The 24,510-nt window shown below is 39.7% G+C and overlaps 1 protein-coding gene across 1 annotated transcript; it reads right to left on the reverse strand.

The window, feature by feature from the left end:
- Window positions 1–1,458: 1,458 nt before the first annotated feature.
- On the reverse strand, window positions 1,459–21,345 carry kiaa0232 (KIAA0232 ortholog). The gene is given in 9 exon segments (XM_048235899.1): window positions 1,459–4,004; window positions 5,545–5,653; window positions 9,918–13,132; window positions 13,135–13,226; window positions 15,174–15,261; window positions 15,354–15,423; window positions 16,256–16,396; window positions 17,723–18,251; window positions 20,997–21,345. Coding segments are annotated over 8 exon segments (3,966 nt in total). The 5' UTR covers window positions 17,957–18,251; window positions 20,997–21,345; the 3' UTR covers window positions 1,459–3,987.
- Between the last annotated feature and the right edge of the window lie 3,165 nt (window positions 21,346–24,510).

Raw genomic sequence — 24,510 nt, forward strand, 5'->3', positions numbered from 1 at the left:
CTGAGTCCAGCATTGCTCTAACTGTTGTGAAATAGTCCTTGTCTCAGCCTAAGTCCAATTGCAGTTCAACTTGAGATCTCAAAATACCGTTCTTCTTCTCAATCTATTATTAGCCTCTCACCTTATTTATCCTATTTATCCTAAAATGCATTAAAATATGTTGACAGATGACACATGATTAAAATAAATGTTGACACATGGAATACTTATTGCATTGTGCAGCTCATAATCTTGCTTAAGTTTACATGAACATTTTACAAAATGCTCACATTTTGCACAGCCTCATATTCACTGCATGGATCGAAGCATTTCATGTAATACAGTTACTTTGCATGGAAAAATTTGCATGTGATACCAGGTACTTCTTCATACCCCAGTGCAGCTATCACATCCACAAACCATGGTTCACTTAATAAACCATGGTTCTCGTTCATATACAGTACAAACAGCACTTACAGTCTGCTGTCTATACACAATGCAAATGCTATAAATCTTTATCATCCAGTCATCTTACACCACCAGAATTATTGCCATACAAACGTGCATACAGCCTCAATAAAAAAGTAGAGAGCATCAAAAGTAGTTTTAGTGATTACCAAATGCACGACGACATCTGTGTGTGTGAGTCCTGTGTGTGAGAGAAGGAATAAATGTACATAAACTGCCAATGTTACAAACAATACATTAGAAATGTATCATTGACACCCAACGTAACATAAGAAATGTGTTCCATGTAGTCCAATAAGTTTTAATTTTATTTCATTTTGGAGAAATGGGTTGTAATGTAGGATTCTTAGATCAAGGCAAAATATGTTTGTAACCAGACATTTGTAACCGGACATGGTTATACACCATCCTAAGTTCAGTCTCAGATAGCAATCATCAGGGTCCAAGCGAAAAAAGGAAATGTGTAAGTTGCAATGTCCTCCCTAAGGAAACGTTCATGAAATTTGACATGCAACCAGCGCTGTATGTTCCTGACACTGAAGACCTTATTTTCCAAACTAGCCAAGCACGCTAAGTTTAATGTGACAGAAAATTCTTGAACCCCGGAGGGTGCAACACAGTGGTGGTTGAGGTGAGCCATGCGGCAGGGGTTGGGGTAATACAATGAGTGAATGTGAATTTTAAAAAAAATACCAGATGCCAGCCGTTTTTAGACATTGACAATAGGAAGCTAGGCCTGATGAAAATACATAGTATTAGAGAACATAGTGATAAGATAAAATAAATGTCATGTTAGCCTAAAAAACACCAAAATACCTAAAACACATTGTGGATGTTGTGTTCAACTAAACTACTGTAGTGGTGGACAGTTAAAACCAGAGCGGCCATGGATTCAGGTATCCTGATTGCATGGGTCACAGAATCAGCTGGATCTACACAGGAAGACAGAGGAAGGCTTCCTGTTCCCCATCTTAAACAACTAGGTGAATAAAAACTTTGAGAAAGACAACATTAGGGTAGCACTGTTTGATCCTTTATTATATGTCAAGAAACTCCACAATGAAACAAAGGATATACATTAAATTATAAAGATTACATCCAGGGATGTATGGAGTGGATAATCTTGGTGAACACAAGAGGACAGAAAGCTCATATCTTAACAGAATGGACAAAAAGACCCCTGTTGTTTCTGAGGCATGTTTTTTTTACCCTAATGTTATTTATTTATTTATTTTTAAAAAGAAAATCTTTTTTTTGTGCCAGGGCTCAGGGAAAACTCCTCACACATAAATACACACACCAAAGTAAAATAAAATAAAATGAAGGATACTTTGCACTGCAGTTTTTCACATTTCAATGAAATCTACAAGTGAATGTATTTTTTTTTTTATTATTATTATTATTTTCTCAGGAGAAAACCTATTCCTAAAACTATTACATACCATGTGAGACAAAATAAAAGTTAAAAGGGTTGATTTTGATTTATGGAAATTCAATCATGATTAAATTATGTACCTTAATAATGTTCTGTAATACTACTGTATGGAGAAAAACTATTTTCATCAACAAACTGAAAGGTTTTTTTTTTTTTGTTGTTATTTTTTGTATCTTTTATATTTTTGGACGTGTGGCAATCATAGGGTTTTTTTTGTTTCCTGAGAATCCATATGATGCAACTGATTACTACATATGTATGTATGTAGGTCTATATTCTACCATAGAGTCTTTCATGAACTGTGCAAGCAAAACACTTCCTAGGTAAAAGGTACAATGACAACGGGGCATTGACACACACAAATAATTATGGAAATTATGTTGCATGTTTCATGTAATTAAGTTGCATGCAATGTCTGCGTAAAATAATTACAAATGGTTCGAGGAGAAATGCACAAGCCAAATTACACTCTGTACAGTATTGAACGCAAATAAATTTGGCAGATTTAATGTTTTACAGGGTTCAAAAACAGGGAATAAGAGAGTGAGACAGAGCTACACGCAATGATACTGACAATGCAACCCAACCAAACATGGACTCAGAAGCCCTTTGCTTGCACAGCTGATGAAGGCCTTTTGTATAAATATTCTGTTTTTCAAACAACTCTCCACTACATTGGAACTTTACATACTTTAATGTCGACGCACTCGCACACGCACACACACACACACACACACACACACACGAAAGGTGTTGCATGTTTCATGGTATCAGATAGCACCACAACATGCCCTGCACACCAATCTACTGAAAACTGAAAGGTATCTGCAGAAGTGCTAAAGAAAAAGTATGCTGTATTTGTGAAGCAGATATGTTGGGTGGTAGGCAGATGAATGGGAAGGGCAGGGAAGAAAAGTATCCAGCTTAAACTACATGCAGTAACATTACCAACACCCCCAACATGTAATCATTTTAAGGCCCAAGTTCATCACCTAACAACTTTGCATATGTGCTACTTTTGATGTTTTGCATATGTCAAGAGACTACACGCAACCTATAATATTCAACACGACTGTGTATTCTCAATTATAATCAGACTCGGAACACACAGAGGTTGAACAAAAAAAAATAAATGTGTTAATCTGTCTACTTTATCCTTTTATTTATTTTCCAATTGTATCAATCCTGGTGTGTGAATGTGTTTTTCTCACGTTTTCTTTTTTTTTGTTTTGGGGGGGGGGGGCTTTTTGAGTATTTTAATTATTCCTCAAAATCAGGAATCAACTTACAAATAAGCTCTGCAACACCAAATCTATCTAGTATATGATCTTAAAAATATTTTGTTTTATTTAGACCATTTTTTTTCTTTGTAGAAAATAATTCACAAGTACCCATTGTTAAAGGAAATACTTTTTTCATGTTTTCTGTAACTTATTGTTAGTCATTTGTTTCCCATAAATTTTAGACCTATTTTTTTTTTTTTTTTTATTAATTTAAGAGGAAAAAAGAGCATCACAAAAATAATAATTTACACATTTGTTAAAAAAAAGCTTGCACATGTAAAGGAAGTTGCACACACTCTATGCCACCAGAGGAAAAAGGGCATTGAATCAACAGCAATTTGCCAGCCGCATGAAACGTCCATGCCTTCAAATCTTCAAAAAGAGCAAAAGATGATAAATTGTTAAACTGTAGTGGCAAATTCAGGATTTTGGAAGGGAGGGCAAATGTCTGAGGAACATGCACGAAACCTTAAATGATTAACAGCTTTCTAGTTTTCAAAACCATAAGAGACTTTTGAGGAAAAAATGTATGATGTTGTAAAGTCTCATCAGACTGCCCGTAATGCTTTTACGTTCTGGTCAAAGTGGACTATTTCACCGAAACGAACTATGAACAAACACTAAATAAATGCCCCATATAACTCCATCAAAAGATATATCTTACAAATTCCTTTTTCTACTAAGTTTCTTTTTTATGTTGTCAAACACACAAAGGTCAGTGAGGTCGTGTGAACAGAGTTAAAGGACAAATGTGATGTGGAGACATGAGAGGATTCAGTCTTGTCTTCACTCCAGTACTTTTTCCACACTGAAGTTGGTTCGTCACATGCTGCTGCTACCTGCTTAAGACAGATACACATAAAAATATTGGTCAACACAATGACCATGTAACACCCAACACTAATAAAAAGCAGTATTACACCGTTGTCGGCTAGAGGGGAGTAAGCGATGACATCTACCAGTACTAAATATCATTATCCAAAAACAGTTGGGGTAAAAAAAATGAACATAATAAGGGCTTATGAAGGGCTTATAAAAGTCCTAAGGACATACATCCAAGCACACTGGTGGTCACTGGGTAAACACTCAGCAATTTTTTTCAATGTTAGCCTGGATGCCAGCCTAACTTAGCCCCGCCCACAACATTTGAGTTCGGGAAGTTTGGTCTGGACTTTTTCTGTTGTGGAGCAACTATGCCCGAACCAGAGCTGTTCGGACCAATCAAATTGGGCTTTGTACGATGATGGACAGATGAGCAACAGTGCCTCGTCGATCACGTCATCTGAGCACACTAATGTTGATTTTGTTTGCAACAAAATGCTGTGGCTTGAAGTTAGACAGATTAACAGACCCCATTAACACATAGGAAAAAAATTATTTCCATTTTTCACACGAAAACTGAGGTCATCACTGAAAACAATTATTTATGAAAAGTGGATATCTGGGAAAACTCCGGTTTCACTTTCATCAAGGGAAAAAAGCATTTTTGCATTGCCACCTGTTTGCTCGAGGGATTTGTGACACCCTTCCCAAGCTGTTTTTAGCATCAGTGTGAACGGAATTATTTTTAAAAACGAAGGAGGGGAAATATCCGTGTTCCCGAATAGCCTACCCGGCTACGTATTTTGTTGTCTTAGATTTCGCTATCGGGTGTTGTACAAAATGTAGCGCAATAACTAAAAAAACGATCAGAAAAAAATGTTAAGGCATTTGTGGAGAGGAAGGATGGTTCGGGACCTCGGGTGTTCTTCCTACAGCTCACAGTAAGCTGGTTAGGTCTATCCAATTGAGTGCAGAGGCATTTTCCCCACTGTATCGGTTGAAACATGCCCCATAATCACATTCCAATGGAGCAGTATCAGACTAAAATTCTGACTAGAATTGAGTATGACTATGCCAGGTTTTTCTTGGTCAGTCACAGAATCACTTTCAGCTCCCTGAAAACAGCAATGCACGAACACCGCATCTGACCACATCTCGATTTTTACACCATGGATTCTCATATGGGCTCAAGTTGATTTATAACTTGTGTGCCGAATGAGTTAATGATAACTGCACTGGTCACAAACTAGCAAAGCATCACGTCTGCATCACGTCTGGCCAGGTGTAAGTTAGGATCCTGAGACTGCTGACTAACATGAGTACTACTGGTATTTTTTTCAGATTTTTTTTTGTTAGGCATTGGTTTATTTGATGTGGAATAGCTCTACATAACAATATTAGCAACTTTTATAAGGTCCTTCCACTGTTCGACCTTCCTCTGGCATTTTCTTGAGTGTGCAAAATCACTCCAATCTTAGTGACCAGACAGGTGGACAGGAAGATGACTATGGTGGGACAGTGAAGCTAACCTCTGTAATGTGCATTGATTTGACTTACCTGTGCACTGTGACCCAGAGAATAGAGGGGATATGAGAGAACTCTGCCACAAGCAATCATCCTGCTGAGAATCATTCCTCTCATCATCCGTGTCATTCAAATTATATGACTGTTAGGGGAGAGCAGAGAGGGAGTACTTAAATAACATGTAAAGTTGTCAAAACCTAGCCTATCAACTTATGTGATGTAGACAAAGTCTGTAAAGTTTACAGTGAAGTATACTGATATTTGCAACCCTCCAGTGGCAAATTAATTTATTCTTTTCTAATTTATTTTACTCGCCAATGCAGAATTTTACTCGCATTTGGCGAGTGGCGGGTGCTAATTTTAAAACCTGCCAAGAAATATTTAAATTAAGGCCTAATGATTTGGGGAGCATAAGTAATTGTGATTTTTCTGACAGAGATTGTGATTGGTGATATCATTTTTGAAAGTCAAGCTTCAGTCAATAATACTATATGCTGATTGTGCAAAGGTGTTTCACAGAGATATTAGATATTTGGCCCTATTTTAATGATCGAAATGCATAATCAGAAGTGTGATGCACATGAATATTTAGGACGTATCTGAATCCACATCTCCTGTTTTAAGAGCAGGGGAAATGGTCTCTGTGCCAGGTGTATGGTTCAAAAGAGTTGTTCTTATGTTTCTTAATTTATCATGGGTGTGTTTTGAGCCTAACTATCATTCTCTTTAAGAGCAAAGAGCGCAAAACCAAACAGCATGTTGATATATTGGCAAATGAATGCATCTCTGCAGAAGGGCTTGCACGCGAAACTGTGTATGCAACAGCAGGAATACACTAAATCTTGCTTTTCTAAAATGTGCATGTGCGACAAGCAGAGTATGCACGCGTTTGCACTTTCCTTGTATTTCAACTCGTAGGCAACGACAAAACGTCTTACACTTAGTTATTTACTTTTACTACTGACTGCCAAGTGGTTACAATCGTGTTACAAAAAATACTACTTACCTCAAATATTGAAATGACTGAATACAAAGTCTAAGGACATTAATCCAAGCACACCAGCACAGTTGTGTTGCCTGGGATTTGTTGCTAAGGTCTTACCAATTGTTACATTTGTTACACCTGGTGCAACTATGCGCTAGTGTTGTCACGATACCAGAATTATGACTTCGATAAGATACCTGCCATAAATATCACGATGCTTGATACTAAAACGATACTGCGGCGAAATCCTAAGATATCTGGAGAAGAAAGGACTCATCCCTCCTCCAAGTGTATGGAGTCATTTGTGTTGAATTCGGTGCACTTTTGTAGTGTGCAGGTCAATTCTGGGTTCTAAACTTCCTACATAATTATTATTTCAACATCATTATTACATAATTATTAGATCAAGGTCAGTGTTAAAATTACTGTAGGCAAATCACTGAATGCTATGCACAGAGGCCTAATCTTTAGGCCATCTGATGTACAGTATAGGCTACCCTAGGCCTTCCCGTGTTCATGGGATTTCTTTGACAGTTGCAAAGGGGAAAATGTGAGGATAGTCTTTGCGCACAGTGTACAAGTACGGCGTTCCAACATCTCAGGTCTTCGTCAGATAGGCCTACACCATTACCTGTTGCACTATATCTGTGTGCATTCCTACATTACGTCTATTTCTTTGATAACATGATTTGCTACCACGCACTGTAACAATAAGCCTTTTATTATTATTAGGACACGCTTTGGTGGTATGCTGTGGGCTTTCATTAGCGGTCTACATGCCATGACAAATATTACGAAAGTAGTACTGACCTAACATGAAATAGATTGTTTACAAGTTATGGTAATGTTATTCTGAGCAAGTGAACATTGGCGCTTTCATCCGTTAGCACCCTATGATTACAGCTTGTTATGTCTCGTCAAAATTCATTGATGAAGGAAGGTTCGCTTTATCCCAGAGAACCATACTCGTTTCACTTAGGCTAGACTAAAACATAAGAGAAGAACTTGGCACTAACCATGTAGTCGTGTTTTCTATAGCATATTCGTTAACCTGTCGTTCTTTGAACTCTTTAAAAATGTTGGGATATGTCTGTGAGGTGTTTAGCCAAGTTCCATGCGTAGCCTACTGCTTTTAAATGACTTTGAAACATATTTTACAAACGGGCCTCTTTGTACCTGATGGCTTGCCTTCACTATTCATGATGATGTATCGAAATAGTTGCAGATTTCACTGCACCTTTTGTTTTATCCACAAGGCCTAGAAGAACTGTCGGCAAAGAACTATGTTGACGTTGGCTGCGCACTCACTCACTCAGAGCTGCCTGCTTGACACGCCCATTTGCTTAGATGCGTGCAATGAGCAGTGAGAGCAGCAGTTCACACAGACACAGAACGTTATTATTTTAATAAAGTATCGATTCTAAAACGCCTGAAATCGTGATCGCTTTTTTTGGCGAAAGGCATCGCGGATCCCTTTATAGTATCGATATAATCGCGGCAACACTACTATGCGCCAGATGAAAGATAAGGCCCATTAGAGATCAGGGTCATTTCTACATAATGGCAACTTTGTGAGTAATTCAGATGAGAGTAATGAGATGGATCCAAAGATGGAAGCAGTGTGACAACTGATATTAAAGATGATGTTAGTGATGAGGGACAACTTTGTTCAAAGCTACACCGAAGTTGCCAGTTTCCTGTTGGATTTTAAATTTAATTTATCCTACTGCCAAAACTCAATACAGTTATGTTTTAAACCTATTAGGGGTGTGCATTATAGCCTAGCTGGGCTACCTAGCTGGGCTACAGGAGAAATAAATGTTAGGCTAACGCTATACTACCTCTAAATATCCAAGGTAACTTTCTGAAGTTTACAAGCAGAAAGAGCTAGTCCTAGCCAGCAAACTTGACCTACTAGCTGACTAACCAACAGTCAGCCAAATTACAGTACATTTGGTTTTGTGACTTGGTAAGCATAGGATTTTTAACTGATGTTGTAAAGATACATGTCCCTCCAACCGAGTTAATAGGTAGTTTTATGTCTCTACTCTAGCAAATAACGTTGCCAATGTACTGTCTATGGATTAAAGGTAAACTATGCAGTATTGGCAATTTCCTTACTGTTTTCTCGGTTTTTGCTTCTTTTTCGCTGGCTCTGTCATGACGAATGTCTTACCTAACCTAACTCCATCGCTACCTTTTTCTAGCCGGTGCCTGGCGTGTATGTGTATTTGAATGCAGTAAAATAATTTGTTACACTCGTTATACTTCCTGACACTGAGGCCATAGGCCCGCCGGCCCACAGTTGCAAGGGTGGTTTTTCCGCTCACAGGCGCTAGGGGGAAGCGACACGGCCACCATTCAACCCGAAAAAAGTCATTTAACCATTCCAATGACTCTGAAGCTGTTAAATGAAGGTAAATTAAGCTAAAAAACTTGCATATTAAGCTAAAAAACCTGCATAGTGTGCCTTTAACCACTGCGTCAGTCACAAATTTATTTGCAGCCTTTGTAGTTTCCTAATCGCATTATTTCAAATAGAGATTTTGATTGAATGATTTAGCCCTAGTTTAACTGTTTGGAATTTTCTTTTGTTTGATAAAAAAAAAAAAAAAAAAAAAAAATCCTGGCTTGCGAATAAAAGAATTTCTAGGATTCATTTTACTGGCTTCACAATCTTAAAGATGACTCCCAACTGGGATTCTTTCTATAAAGCTGTTGTGTTTTATGTGTCTCTACTCTAGCAAAAACGTTGCCAATGTACTGTCTATGGATTAACCACTGTGTCAAGTGCTGTTGCAAAATTGCAAAGTTATTCGCAACCTTTGTAGTTTCCTAATCACATTATTTCAAATAGAGATTTTGATTAGTAATAGGTGAATTATTCAGGCCTAGTTTAAATTTTTTTTTTTTGTGAACTGAATTTTTGTTTGTTTGATTAAAAAAAAAAAAAAAAAAAAAATCCTGCCTTGCGAAAGAATTTCCAGGAATCATTTTACTGGCTTCACAACGTACAGATGACACCCAACAGGCATTCTTTCTATAAAACTGATTAAGGGTATACTGTGATGAGACATGAACAGTCACTGGAAAGAAGAGCAGCTTGGTTATGGCTATAATCATAATTACGATTAATTTTAATTATTTAACACAATTAGGCTACTCATACAGTATTTTCCCAAGAATGATCTTTTAGTAGTGGTGTGGTTGCACGGATGTGCCCTCAATGTTTAGCGTGAAAAAAAAAATTTTTTTTTTTATTTCACTGTTAGTAGTATTGGTAAAATTGTATTGTTTACATTTTATAATATTTCAACCTAATAAACTATGTACAGACAAGTATTATTTAAGATACCATATAGACTATTTGTGTGCAGAGTACTAGCAACATTTTCAAAAAGCCAAGAAAAACAACTCTTACCTCATGCAACTTTTCAAGGTCAAATGTTGTCCCGCCTTGGTGGGGAAGCACAGGGGCAACGGCTGAATATCCAAATGCCTCTCCACTTTTGCAGGGCTCCTCCTTGTGACCTTGTTCACTGGAGGACAGTTGTGCTGGTGTCTCCACCGTCATGGGTGCTATAGTTGCTGCAGACACCAGTTGACTGTCAGCATAATCTTGCTCAGGTACTGACAAAAGTGCACCAGACCCCTCCTGCGAATCTAATGAAGTCTGTGCACTCTTTTCCATACCAGATTTTTTTAACCTGGGCAAAAATTTCCCAGATTCTAGTTCTGACTTTCCATAATAAGGTCCTTCACACTCAGCATCCTCCTCTAGGGGTTTGAGGTCTGCCTGTGGGTCATCAAACACATTGGCCTGAACCAGAGTAGGAAGACTATGCTCATCTTTTTCAGACTCTATATCGGACTCACTGCCTCCACCAGGAGACAATTCTGAAGTTGAAATTGGTCGAAAGTGAGTCCTTGGGGATATGCGTATGGCGCGGTACTGAGTCTGATTAATGCCATACAGCCGGGAAGAGAAGATGTCATTCTCTGAGTCTGAGCAAAGAATTGACTTCGGTTTGAAGCCTGGGCTTAATGACGTCATTTCATTGGGCTCAAAACAGCACTCCACATGGAGTACTTGAGATAAGGGATTGTTCAGGTCAAATGATGAGAATGAGTAATCCTGGTCTGGTTCATCCCTATAGAGACCTGAACAGGTTCCAATTAAATCTTCATGGAAGATAAACGAAAACCCCTTGGTCAATCTGTCTCTTTTTACCGCATGGTCATTCTGACCAAAGGAGACCAGCGGTCTCCAGAGCGGCTTGTGACCAGGTGCAAAGCAGTTTCCTGCATTCATGAACACATCAGTGCCTGCAATAGTCACAACGTCTGAGGCTGCAGCAGCAGCAGCACACTGCAGCAGGCCTTGGGCATTGCCTGATGGAACAGCAGCCCAGTCATGGTCATCTCCAAAAGACCTGAGTTCACCATACACTCCCCCAAGGATAAATGATGTGCTGTCTTTGTCTGAACTCGTGTCCCAGGGCTTCAAAGGGGTCATATAATCACCACTATCTGTTTTGGACAGCTTATTTTTAGCCAACTCTTGACCTTCTCCTTCCTCCTCCCACAGGTGATACACCGAACATTGCACTGCTTTCTTCTGTGCAGTCTGTGCAGCACCAGTCAGCTTCATGTCCTGACAACCACAGTGGTAGTTCTGTACATCCTCCAAGAACAGCCCCTGATAATGAGGCTTCTCCTCTTCCTTGTGTGAAGGATCTCCAACAGCTGTCCAAATGTCCTTATCTATCCCTGAGGTGTAGTCTTTGTTCTGTTGATTTGCATCATCATATATGCCAGTGTCATACTGCTCACTCTCCCCTGTCTCTAATGGTATACCACAAATTGATTCCAGTTTGGATATTGTTTTTGAAACGGTATGTGTTGCCTTTTCTTGTGGTACTTCAGCATCCTTCAAAAAATCAAGGAGATCTTCCTCTAGATAAGTTGCTGGAATATAAGGTATTACAGATGTTATCTCCTCACCAGCAATCTGAGCCAACTCCTCTGACGGAACATTTACTTGCTCATTGTCTGAGCGAGTCTCCTCTGAGTGAGACCAAGGGCTGCAAGTTCGTGTTGAAAGATTAGAACAATATTCAGTTCCATCAAAGGCACTATTTTTGGTCCAAATGAGCAAACGAGACTGTTTGTTGTCACCATGTGGATCGAGACTGCTACTTGTCTTAGGAGTTGTGGTGTTTTCATGACAACTAGTCGCAGAATCACATGGAAAACAAGTGGGGCTATCACACTGCAGCTCGAAAAGCGAGAAACAGCTGGTATTCAGATGTGGACCATCACAGCTGGTTTCTGGAGCATTGCATTCCTCAGACAACTCACTCAAATTAAACATTGTACTATCAAATACTGGGGAGAGCTGAACAGGGGAGTCCCCAACAAAACTTTCTCGTTCCACATCATCTGAACTGGACGATGAGTAACATTCACAGACTTGAGCAATACTTTCAAAATCTTTCCAGAGGAACCCATCAGTTCCAGATGCTCCCAGTGACTCCGTATTTATTGCACTTTTCCCATGCAGCTGAAGGCCATCTAACACTAAACATTCTGCCTCAAATTCTCTCTGCTCTCTGCTTTTTTGGCGAATCATGTTTAGGATTCGACTCTCTTGGACTGAGTCTGAGGCACAAGGATCCAATATGGATGGATAAATATCAACTTCATAGAAGTCAGTGAATTCAGACAGATGTTCATCATCTAAATCTCGGCTATCCTCGTGTGGTGGGCTGAATGAGGTCCTACTGAATTCAACAGGTTGCTCACTGCTCTCACCTGGCAATTCAACAAAGTGCCCATCAACAAAAGTCCCTGCTGCAAGATAGGTCCTCTGGAAGTTAGCACTGGCCAAACAAATCCCTTGCATTCGCTCTGTCAACCTGTCCATATCTCCAGACAAATTGGATCCACTAGGAGATTCAGAGTTGTTCCTATAAGTTGTCTCGAGTTTGCTTTTTCTACAGCTGACAGGGACTAAATATTCTGTCAGGGGTTCTGTGTACCATAGTGGTTCTTCTACATACTCTTTTTTGTTTCTCCTATCATATAGTGTCTCCTTCAACTCTATTCCAAAAGTCTCCTTTTTTATCTCTTTAAGAGACCTCTTTCCCTTTTTTGGACAGATTGGTAGCTGCTGCTTAGAAGGACCTGCCACTGCACTTTTCCGCTCTTCCTTGTCAAAGGCCTTAAAGGACAGTTTCACTTGCCCTTGGCTTCGAATTTTCTTGCTTCTGGTTGTACCTCTTTCACGGGATTTATGCCTAATCTGGAGGGTTTTGCTGGTAGGTCTTTTCGGGTCACCCTGATTACTGCTGGAGCTGGAACCTGCTTCGCTGGAGCCAGAGGAGCAGGATCGGGGTCGATATTTGCCCTCCGACCAACTCCGAGCTTGCTTCTTACTGTGAGAGGCTCGCTCTTCTCCATGTTGTCTGTTCTCTTTCTCTTTCTTGTTACGCCTGTGTGGAATCCTTTCTCCAATTACTGATGTGATGGTTGTACTGGTGTCAGAGGTCTTTGAGGTTTCACCCTTGGAGGCCTCACCATCACTCCAACAATCTTTAGGTGCAGAGGTCTCAGTGCTGGTGTTTGGGGCAGCGAAGAAGATGTGCAGGATTTATCCTTGTTCCACACAGTCATGATCTCCTGAAGACAAACGGATTTCTCGGAAAGTGGTGGAAAGGCTTCATTGTACCTAACACAAAAGGAAAACAAATACCAATTAAATAAATGAAGCTCATATTGTGAAACACACATACACACCAGGGATAGAAATTAAATATTTTGTCCACCTGCCACTGTGGCTGGTGGATTCCAAAATTTCACCAGCCACTAGAGATAGGGTATGAAAATGTGATGATATGATTATAGTAACCTAAATAATCATGGTTTCCGGCATTATTGCGATACGATTAAATTGTGCTGAATTTTTCTCTAAACTTACTACCAATGTTGGACAGAACTAAAAATTGGCCTGTCCTTCATGCACAGTAGCAACAACACTAAAGGTCAACAGAACAGCATTAAAGGGACACCATTGTTGCAAACGTGTGTATAATGGCAGAGCCGGCAAAGAAGCAGCGAAAACCCTTGATGGAAGATGCAAAGAAAAGGAAAAGAGCTTCAGACCGAGCGAGGGGGAGTTTCGTAGAGAAAAAGTATCAGGTTTGCCTGGTGTCCCTTTAATATGGAATTTGCTTTATTCACCCGGCGGCCAGAACAAGGCTAAAGGGTACACTTGCATTACACCGCAGTCCAGCAGATGGTGGTGGTAATGCACTCCGTTTGCAAACTGCCAAAAAAAAAGCTCACTGAAAAAGAAGAAGGGTTCACTGGCCAGTTCTTCTTCTTCAGTGAGTTTTTCTTGGCAGTTTGCAAACAGAGTGCATTACCGCCACCATCTGCTGGACTTATGTGTAATGGCAAGTGTACCCTTTAGCCTCGTTCTGGCCACCGGGTGAATAAGGCGAATAGTGTCATAAAAATGGTGTGGTAAGACAATACTTTGGCTTAAGTTATGGAGCTATCCAACTTGATCTAACTGTGCTGTGTAGCCTACATCATCTGAATTTAATATTTACAGATATCTAGGCTATATTTAACATTTATTTGCTATTTGGCCTGTTATGAAATCATGCATTGACTAATTTAAGCACAGTTCAGTTTGAAATACATGCATGTTTAGCATTTTGTGAAAATAAATCATTAAGACTACATTGACACACTCTTAACCATGAGTTGTATATTCTCTGATTCTAATATTTACAGATATCTGGGAGATGTAAGCATAGCTCAGTTTTAAGAAATGTTTAAAGCCCAAAGTTGGAGACCATGTTGAAATTTGCTACAATTTATTTCAAAACCGGATTACCCAGGAACTGCTAATTATACACGGGAATGCAATACACCTTTAGTTTTCGGTAAGGTCTGCTATTTATTGTAATATATGGCTTGTCATGTGTTGCATGAAGAGTTCGTGAGATATTCCACCAAGACGAATGGATGTGGAGATGGCCACAGAGAATAATGATTACATTTCTTGAAAAGTTATTTTTCTCGCGAACTGTTTATCACAGCAAATAGCGGCTAACTAGCACCGTTTAAAAGCCGAGAAAAGACTCTTTCATGTGATGTCTGTGTGATGAATACTTCTCGAGTAGTTCAAGCGAATTTGGATGCACTTTGTGTGCCTATCGTAGTGTCAAAAAGTGAAACGCTGCGCCATGCTACGGGGAGACGGCTCACTGGTAGTTATTATAGGTAATTTCAAATCAGCGCAATTTACCCTTATAGGCTACTGATAAAATTACATGATCCCTACGAAACACTTTCTTATTTTTAACCGTCGGGCCTATGATAAGTTGACCAAATTCACCCGCCAGTGCACAAATTCACCCACATTTGGCTGGTAGCCGGTGCTCATTTCCATCCCTGATACACACACATTCTACACATTGAGAACACACACACACAGCAGAGGTTGTGTTAATCGAATATTTTCCGTCATCGATGAACATTTTAAAACAATGACAGAAAAATTTTTAAAAAAAAAATGTAAAAAGTTGACTACTGAAAATCACTCGTCATTCTTAACAATTAAGAATGATACATGTTTTTCTGTAACTTCTTAATGGGGACTTACATTTCCAGTTGATCTTTCAAGGATGGTGATACGGCAAGTTCTGGTGATAGAACTCCTTCAGATTTTTTGCTTGTTTGCCTCCCTCGCTCTTCAAAAAAGAGGAAATCAGATAGATTTGTAAAAATAACTATTTACTTTCGTCACATTTAAATCAAAGTTTTGTCAGACACAGGCACATACCTTTTTGCTTGTTTTGCAATTCCTTTAGTCTGGAGCAGAGCTCCTCAACAAGACTCTCAATTCCAGAGTTCTACAAAAAAAAAAAGTAAGATTAAATAAATAAATAATTTAATTCATTAATGAGGAACACAAGATCTAGATCGGAGTCCCCCTTGTGATTGACACTTTTCACCCTAGCATTTGTAGGCTACAGAGAGAGTTGCCTTAGAGTTCAGTAGGTAGTCGTCACAAAAGTATGACGAAAAGTTAAACAGCTGATTTGCTCATTGATCTCTGTCTGACAGATACCTTCAGAATCTATCTGTCTCTATCATATTGAAGACATGTGTAACATGCACGTGGTGTTCTCTCTTTCTCCCCCAATTGTCATTATTTCCAATAAAAGCATTTACAGAAACATGTGCTTTGTCAACAGATACCTTCTGAATAGATTCTGAAATTAGTTTAGGCTTCAACAACATTTGTTTTGGCACAGCATATCATAGACGACTGATGTCAGCAGCCTACAGTATCAGCACAGTTGGCCTATGATAGAGCAACAGTGCTATGGGAGAAGGAGAAGTGATTCTACAGACGGTGAGACATATTTTTTTCACACGCAACTTAATAGGAACAGGAAAATGACCACACTGCATGCAATGCCATTGTTGCAATTTTGTTTTCAACTGAAACAAGGCCAGCAACATTTTCTAAACACTCAGACGTAAACATTGCAAAAGTGATGCAATTTCTACCTAGCTCGAGTTGCCGCAGCCAACAGCATTTTTAAAATCATTTTTAAAAAAAGTTTTTTTTTTTTTTTTTAACAGTCATAATCGACACCAATACCTGAACAGCCTGATCAATCAAATAAGATCCCAGGTGGTCATCACATAAATGTGATTGAAAGTACTTTGTCTCACCTCATCAGATGCAGAACGCAGGCACTGTACAGCTGCCTGTTTCTTCATCTCCTCCAGACTCACATCTGCCCCCCCCTTCCTCCGACTCCTGGTCCATTTCTTCCCTGCTCCCTTTTCCCAGCCCAAAAAGATGTCATTCTCCTGAAAGGAATTCAAAAAGAAAAATTAGAATGAATAAGAAAATGCCATAGTGAGAGCGAGAAGACAGTCACCTCCACAGCTCAAGCCAAAATCCTCCTAAATATGGACACCTTCTGCCATTTATTTGCTTTAAAGGGGAACTTGGCAACTATTTCAACGTAATAAACCCGTTTGGAAATCATTTGGATGGTTAAATGACCTGTTCCGGTGAAAATGGTGACTTTCCCCGCTGCCACTAGCGTCCCCAGGAGGAAAACCAACATTGCAACATTGAGACTACCGTCCCGGAAAGAGAAGTGAGAAACAAGAAACTCGTTTTAAATCGTGTTCTTACCTTGTAACATCCACATTGTTCTGCCGAACTTATGCTAACCGTTTCGCTAGCTTGTAAACGAATCCATGTGCTTTATTGTTACCGTTTTTTCACAGTTTGAAATAGCATAATGCACAATTTCTCCAGCAGCGGGGGAAATATACCTAGTCCTGCCAAGTTTCCCTTTAAAACTGCAGAACGGACACCCAGATACTGTACATTTATTGTACTCAACACTACTGTAGGCTGTACAGACTTAAGTTACAACCAGCTCCTCAGACTTAAGGATGACATGACTGTTCAAAGATGTGCTTTGTGATATATTAACCCTATCCCCTCATTTAACAAGCTGTTTTAAACTTCCATTACACGTAAACAACATGTTTTATGCATAAAATGCATAACGCAAATAAATTATATCCATAATAATGCTGAAGTGTAAATTATATTGGGCTTTTAAATGTATGTATTCTTAAGAATAGGTTAGTTTAACAGCAGACCACTTGAGCACAACTCGTACAAACTCGTACCTAAGAGAAAATTCAAAGGATGTCCTCATCACTTGTTGTACAAGCCAGTTAGGAATGAATCTGTATGAGTGGTTCTTACATAGCATCCATTGTTATTTTGCTGTTGTAAGATAACCCAAAGTTGAAGTCTTTCTTAAAGTCACCCTACATTAAATCATAAACTTCAGTTTAAAATGCTGTATGCTAACAAAGAGCTTCCTGAAAAGATTTTCATGGTATAGACAATGCCACACATATGGACATTTCCTGTTATCATCAGCTCTTACAAGAAACGGTTCAGTGCAGACACAACAGGGTTTAGCAACAGTAGCTCAAAGTTAGAAAATTCTTTGAGTATGTGTATGTCGGCCTATTATGGATGTCAGGTTTGTACTAAGGGTCCCACGTTTTCATCATAGGTTTTTGTGCCCAGTGGCTACAAGGTTTTTGCTTATTAATCTCTCTCACTCACACACACACACACAAATGAGCACATGTATTTACCTGGTCTTGCAGGTCGTAGTCATAACTGTCATGCAAGAGAAGACTGAGCACATAGCGGGTATAGATCACAGCATCAATCCCACATTTCTCTAGCTCCTGACCCAGCCAGTTCTGCACTGGCCCCAGCGACTGCAGCAAAGACATCTCTGAGCAAGGTCTGAGGAGAGCAGGAGGCAGAGTGGGACTCAACAAACTTCTGGGAGGGGGTGGGTGCTTGCCACTTAAGGGACGCATGGGGGCCTAGGTGGCAGCCATCCTAAGCAGGAGTGGCATGATGACGAATGCAGGACTAGACAGTTGCAGGAGTGCAAAAATGTCAGATGGGAGATGGTGGCTTCTCTCGAGGAGGGGGCAGAGGGCTACATAAAGATCAGTGTTTTCCCCCGCCTTGTCTTGGGTTATTCAGTACCCATTGCTAAGTGCGTGTGATTTGTATCTGTGAGTTGTAGTGATGACAGGGGGTGACCAAATTGAGCTCAATATCAGTCGCAGTGGTACATGGTGAAATGGGTTTCACCACTTGTTCAACCTGGGTGAAAGACAACACAAAAACAAAGCACAAACAAATGTCGGCATCAGTACAAATAGTGTAATATCAATATCAGAAAAAAACATGTCTACTCTGAACAAACAAACAAACAAACAGTTCCCTGTACACACTATCCTATAAAACATCTTTGTCAGTTAGCCTAACAGATGGGTAATGTGACAGAACATGCCACTTTCAGTATGCTTAAAACACTGGCCACAAGAGGTAATGTTTTTGAAAGGTACATGGCATAAAGACGGTGTAGGGCAAAGATACTATATAGGGTTAATCCTCTCAGGCACCAGCCTCAGAATGCTGTTGAAGGCTAAACCTCAGATGCAACACAACACAAGGACTTCCTTCCTTTATGGGATTATCAGTTTCTAATGTATGGCAGCATACATTGAGGAACAATTCATGCCCACTTGTATGATTTACAGGCATGCACTCAATGTGTGAAATATGCATTTAGCCTTGTCCGCATGCTTTCATGGATGAGAATTTGTCTTGAATTTTATGATCTTTAATCATATAATTTTGAACCGTCTGTAATGGTGTCACTGCACACGCAGGTAGGCCAGCTAACAGCAGTTGTATTAATTAAATAAAGTATTAATTAAATATTGGATTAATGAAAAAGGTGTAGCCTACAACTGTCGTTGGTTTGCCTTCCCGTCACTCAGAGGAATGGCAAGGGTTGGCCTTTCAAGGTAGCATACAGGGGGGGCTTAACTGTATTCTGCCCCAGTCCGTAAACCAATTGCACTTATCCGAACATAAATATGGATGTACTGACAGCCCAACCTACTAATCTAACGTTACAATATATAAATTAAATCTGACTAAATAAACTTTTTGGGATATCGTTAGTCTAGCCGAAAATCTGCTCAACTATCCAACCAGCGTTAGGTATTGGCTACCGCTAGCTCTTTAGCTAGGTGTTCACTTCCAGTTTCCATTAGATAACGTCAACCAGACAACATTAACTTAGCCGACATAATATCATCAGCGGCATATATCATTTGCACATCAGAATCATTACCATGCTTGTGAAAGTTATACTGAACTGATAAACATTGGTTTTATTGCTAGAACTCATAAAGTCATCATTCTAAAGGACACCAAGCGACATAACGTTAACGTTAAGTACTACTGAGCTAACAAGGAGCTATGACATGCTAACACCTTAGCGTTAGCTAACGTTGGCGTTACTAGCATGTCAAATTATCAATTCAGTCAGTACATCTTGATGGGAAAAACGTTAATTAATCGTCAATTAACCGAGTAACACATTTATGGCAACTATGAAACAGATCTAACGTTAATGTTAATTCCGAAGTATCGCCAGCTGTTAACGTAGATTCTACTTGACATTCCATGGCTCGGTTAAAGTTACTTTGCGTTAGGAGTGACCGGTAAGGTTAGCGAAAGCTTAACGTTCATTTTAATCGTTACAACCAACGTCACAGCATAATACGATCACAATATTAGCAACTATGCAGAAAAAAACGTTACAGCCTACTACTGGACGAAACACTTCACATTTCAGTCATAGTTGTTATGGCCGGCGAGTTGACGTTAATGTTAACCACAATTTAGCTGGACTGCCATTGTTGCTGAAGATGACAAGCAAATATATCAGTCAGAATCTAACGTAACGTTTAACTTCGGTGTGACTTTACACAGCCAAAGGCCACTTCATATAACTAGAAGGCTAAAATTAACGTTAATTGTAGTTTCATGACGATAGTTCAACGTGACAGTACGCTACTAGTTCGTAAACACTGCGGTAGTTAAGGCTAGTTCTAGAAAGCTAAAGCTAGCATCAACGTAACGTTGCAAAACGCTGTAACGTCGACGTTAACGCTGACACAGTATACTCGGACATCTGTCAACGGGTTACATTTAACTAGGCTAACGTAAAATGCATCGTGATAAATGTCAATTTATCCAAATACTTCAGGTGTACCATTTAGACCAGGATACCACTTTCTTACCTACGATTTAACGTAACATTGAGTAACTCCGTCAATTCTGAACGGCCAGAAGCAACGTTAGCGTTACGTTAACGCTAAATTGCATAGATCTAGTTCTAATTTAACGTTGAACCTCTTTTGCAAGGTATTCTGACGCAGTTCAGATTGTGGCCAGATGACCGTTCACCAGCGTGATAGATTTAATCAATTAACGGCAACGTTACCGTTAATGGCCCATTGCTAGCGGACGATATCCTTTAATCTAGTACGTTAGCGTGACGTTATTTGCGATCACCGCTGAAGCTAACATTGGCCTATGAGCTGCTGGTAAAATTCCAGAGTTTTCCGGAAGACATGATAGTTAATGTTGCAGCAAGGGACAATTAAATCATATCGTATATGTTTACAATTAATAGCAGAATATCCACAGCCAACATGAACACTGTCTGTCAGCTAGGGTTAAATTTTGTTACGCTGATACTGTCATGAGCTAACGCAAGGAGGAGTGGCCGCCCGGCTGCCCAAAACCGGGACCTAGCGAACAGCTAGCTGTTGACGTAGCTAAGTCAGCAAACCAGCTAATACTTGAACTGGCTAGTTCGCTGCAGTGACACTTGACATTAGGCCACAAACATTTTGGCAGCAATAATAACAGAACAAGCAACAACAGCATCGCGCACATTACCATAATTAACAAAAACAAAATATGTGATGTTAATATCAATGATTCGTCAACCTACAGTAACTGAAAATATTAACGTAAACTTACAGAAGGGGAAAAGGGAGTAGTTCACGTCGCTTCTTTCCCGCTGCCGTGCCCTTCCGAGCTCGAGCTACGGAATCCGTCTGCTTCACATACCGTGAGCGCAGAGCGGCGACCGCTGATTGAACCATAGATTGAGAATTAGAATGTCCACTGTCTGTTGATAGGGCTGATATGATCGAGCGCTCGAACGCTGATTTACTATGTCATGGTTTCTGTAGTTTTCCAATTCCTGACAGTATCGCGGTTATGTTGTTGTTCCCGAGTCTAATGCATAGGTTGGAAATATTACCAGGCCAGCTCCAGAGGCAACCAGGCGAAATGCTACTGTCCCAGCATTAGGTTTATTCCTCCGCAAACTATTGCATCAGAAGGTTAAGTAGTGCGTTTACCAACATTAAATATGAATGACCTACTTTTGAGAGATCATGTTTTGTTATTGTGCCTGTCTACTAATTAATGCAAAGACTCGACAACAATAAAATTTGATGTAAAAACATGGATAACATGGTAGAAAGATAACATCGCTATTCAATTATAGGGGAAACTAATTATAGGCTACAGAATTTGGTTTGATACAAGGATACAAGGAAGTTTATTGTCACATGCATATAGTTACTGGATGTAAGAAATGCAGTGAAATTATGTCTGGTGTCAGCCTATTTGTACATTTATGGGGGGGGGCACCAACAAGGAGCACCCAAGAGCAACAGGGGCAAGGAAAAACTCCCTTACTAGGGAAGAAACCTTGGGCAGATCCACGGCTCAAGGGGCTAACCCAACAGGGGTCTTGGTGTGTGTGTTGGGGGGATGACAAGGGAGATGGGATAGTGTGCTGTTTATGTGGGGAGAGGGCAGTGTGCAATATGTGTGTTGGAGAAGCTTCAGTGTACTGCAAGTATGCTGAAGGGACTTACTATTGCAAGCAGAGTACTGTATGTATGATGTATGTGAGTGATGACAGTGAAGATGTGTGTGTGTGGGCGGGACTTGGAAAAGAAATGTTCTACACAGTCCTGCTGAAGATTGATACCAGAAACTTTATATAGTCCTTGGTGATGCCCATCCTGCCTTCGTTTGTATAACAGTTATTCAACCTTGCAGATCATCAAATGTCCCAGTAATATGCTTTAGATTACTGCAGTGTACTAACTAATGCCCAGTAAAGGAATGAAATTACTCTAGAGGCCGAATTTATTCATAGGCTTGACAAATTTATATTTAAAGTTTACATAGAATAGAACATTTACTGTTTTATGTAAATAGATATGAAAAAGGGGGCAGCCGTGGCCTACTGGTTAGCACTTTGGCCCTGTAACCGGAGGGTTGCCGGTTCGAACCCTGACCAGTAAGCACGGCTGAAGTGTCCTTGAGCAAGGCAGACCTAACCCCTCACTGCTCCCCGAGCATCGCTGTTGATGCAGGCAGCTCACTGCGCCGGGATTAGTGTGTGCTTCACCTCACTGTGTGTACACTGTGTGCTGTGTGTGTTTCACTAATTCACGGATTGGGATAAATGCAGAGGCCAAATTTCCCTCACGGGATCAAAAGAGTATTATACTTATACTTAAAATGGCGTGCCAGGAGTGGTTATTTAGCCTACTCTTTATACATCAATGCTATACAAAACAACACAAAATGCACCATTGAGATCAATATCTTTTGTATAGCATTGATGTAAAGAGTAAATAACCAAAGGCAAATTTTGCTCTGACGTGATCACCTGAGAGTACCTGAGTAGGGGTGGGGATATCCTTTTCAATTTCAGTGATTCAGTGATTTCAGTGCCACCTTTGGTTACTCTATACAAAACATATTGATCTCAATGGTGCATTTTGCCCATGTTCAGGGTGGAAATAAAATTCTCTTCAAAATAAAAGAGAAAGATTTGCATAAGACAAGTCAAATTGGTATTTTTAAAAAGAAGGGATCATGGAGAATAAAGAAAAAAATATTTAAAAAATCTTCGTACATTCCCACAAAGTGTTAGGGTGCTCTGAAAATGACATCCAAAATGATTTTTCATACTTGTGAGGTCTGATCAGACCCTGAATGAATTTATTTTCTGTTCATTGCTTTTTGTGAGAGTGTTTCTACTATCTCAATAAGAAAAATAAATTAAGAGCCTATGTTGAGTACAAATATGTCTTCTGAAGGCCTAAACAGAGCCCAGCCAAAAACTCCAATACAATTTTGATCAACTTCTTCTTCTGTGTCCACTGTCCTTGCAAAGGTAAGGCGTATTGTTCTGTTCAGTATTTAATAAACAAATTTATAAACGAAGCGGTCTATTCTGTGGTCAACAAAGAATATATGCAATGTGTCCTCTTATCTAACCCTGGGGTAAACAAGGGGGCATTGCAGGCTGCAATCAGTGATATGCAGGCAGTCAGATCCTTTGAGGTCAAAGGTCAATGAAGTTTTCAGACCAACACTATCATTTGTACCAACAGTCCTAATCAGGTTGAGGTGACACAATTTGCATGAAATGCTGTTATGTTTTATTTTATTTCCCCGATATGCAGATAGCATTGTGTTGCTGCTGCCAACACTGCTTAAGGAAGACAATGAGTTACTGCATCAATGATGTGAGTACATTGAGAGTGACTTGTGGAACAGCTTGTACTTGTAGTGCAAAGGTTTATTCCTGTTTATTCCCATATTTTTCTGTAAATTCCAATGGAAAGTTTCTAACTTTGAAAATATTTGGAATTTTGCAGCCCTAGTTGTGTAGTGTAATGTGCTAATGTATGCCTTTTTGCTTGTTTGCAGAACCATGCAAACACACAGTCACGCACACACACACACTCACACACACACACATTGTTTAGTTGGAAGAATAAATCAGAATTGAGACCGAAAGACTCCTGGCCTGGCCAGCATTCTTACCAATGCACACTCAGTAATTGATGATAAAGTCAGCAACATGGCCCACCACTCTAATACACTGATACTGTTGTTGGTGGTTGACAAGATTGTTGGTTTACAGCTAGTGATAAGTGGTTTGTTATGTGATGCCAGTAGGTGGCAGAAAAGGATATACTATAGACATGTTAAAAGAGGAGAGAAAGGTAAAAAATGAAAGTTGTGAAACGCAGTCCTGCTGAAGATTGATACCAGAAACTTCATATGGACCTTGGTGATGCCCATCCTGCCTTCATTTGTATAGACCCTTTCAACAATAAAAACAAAAACAATGCTTGAACGTTCTATTTGGGCCCCAATCTACTTCCTCTGCATTAAGATAACATATGGAATGTTAAAAAGGAAGTCTTGTGGGGCCAACTATGATGCTGATAATGGAACTCTCTTGAAAGGGTCCATAACAGTTATGCAACCTCGCAGATCATCAAATGTCTCACTGTTGCCTCCTGTAATATGCTTTAGATTACTGCAGTGTACGATTCACTAATGCTTAGTAATAAAGGAATAAAATTATAATGCAGTAGCTGTGGCTGTCACCACCCCTGAATGCTTCTTAATGGTCATCTTTATTTGTATTCTTTTCCCCTGTATCCCT

The sequence above is a fragment of the Alosa alosa genome, chromosome 24, assembly GCF_017589495.1.
Source record: "Alosa alosa isolate M-15738 ecotype Scorff River chromosome 24, AALO_Geno_1.1, whole genome shotgun sequence".
Lineage (NCBI taxonomy): Eukaryota > Metazoa > Chordata > Actinopteri > Clupeiformes > Clupeidae > Alosa > Alosa alosa.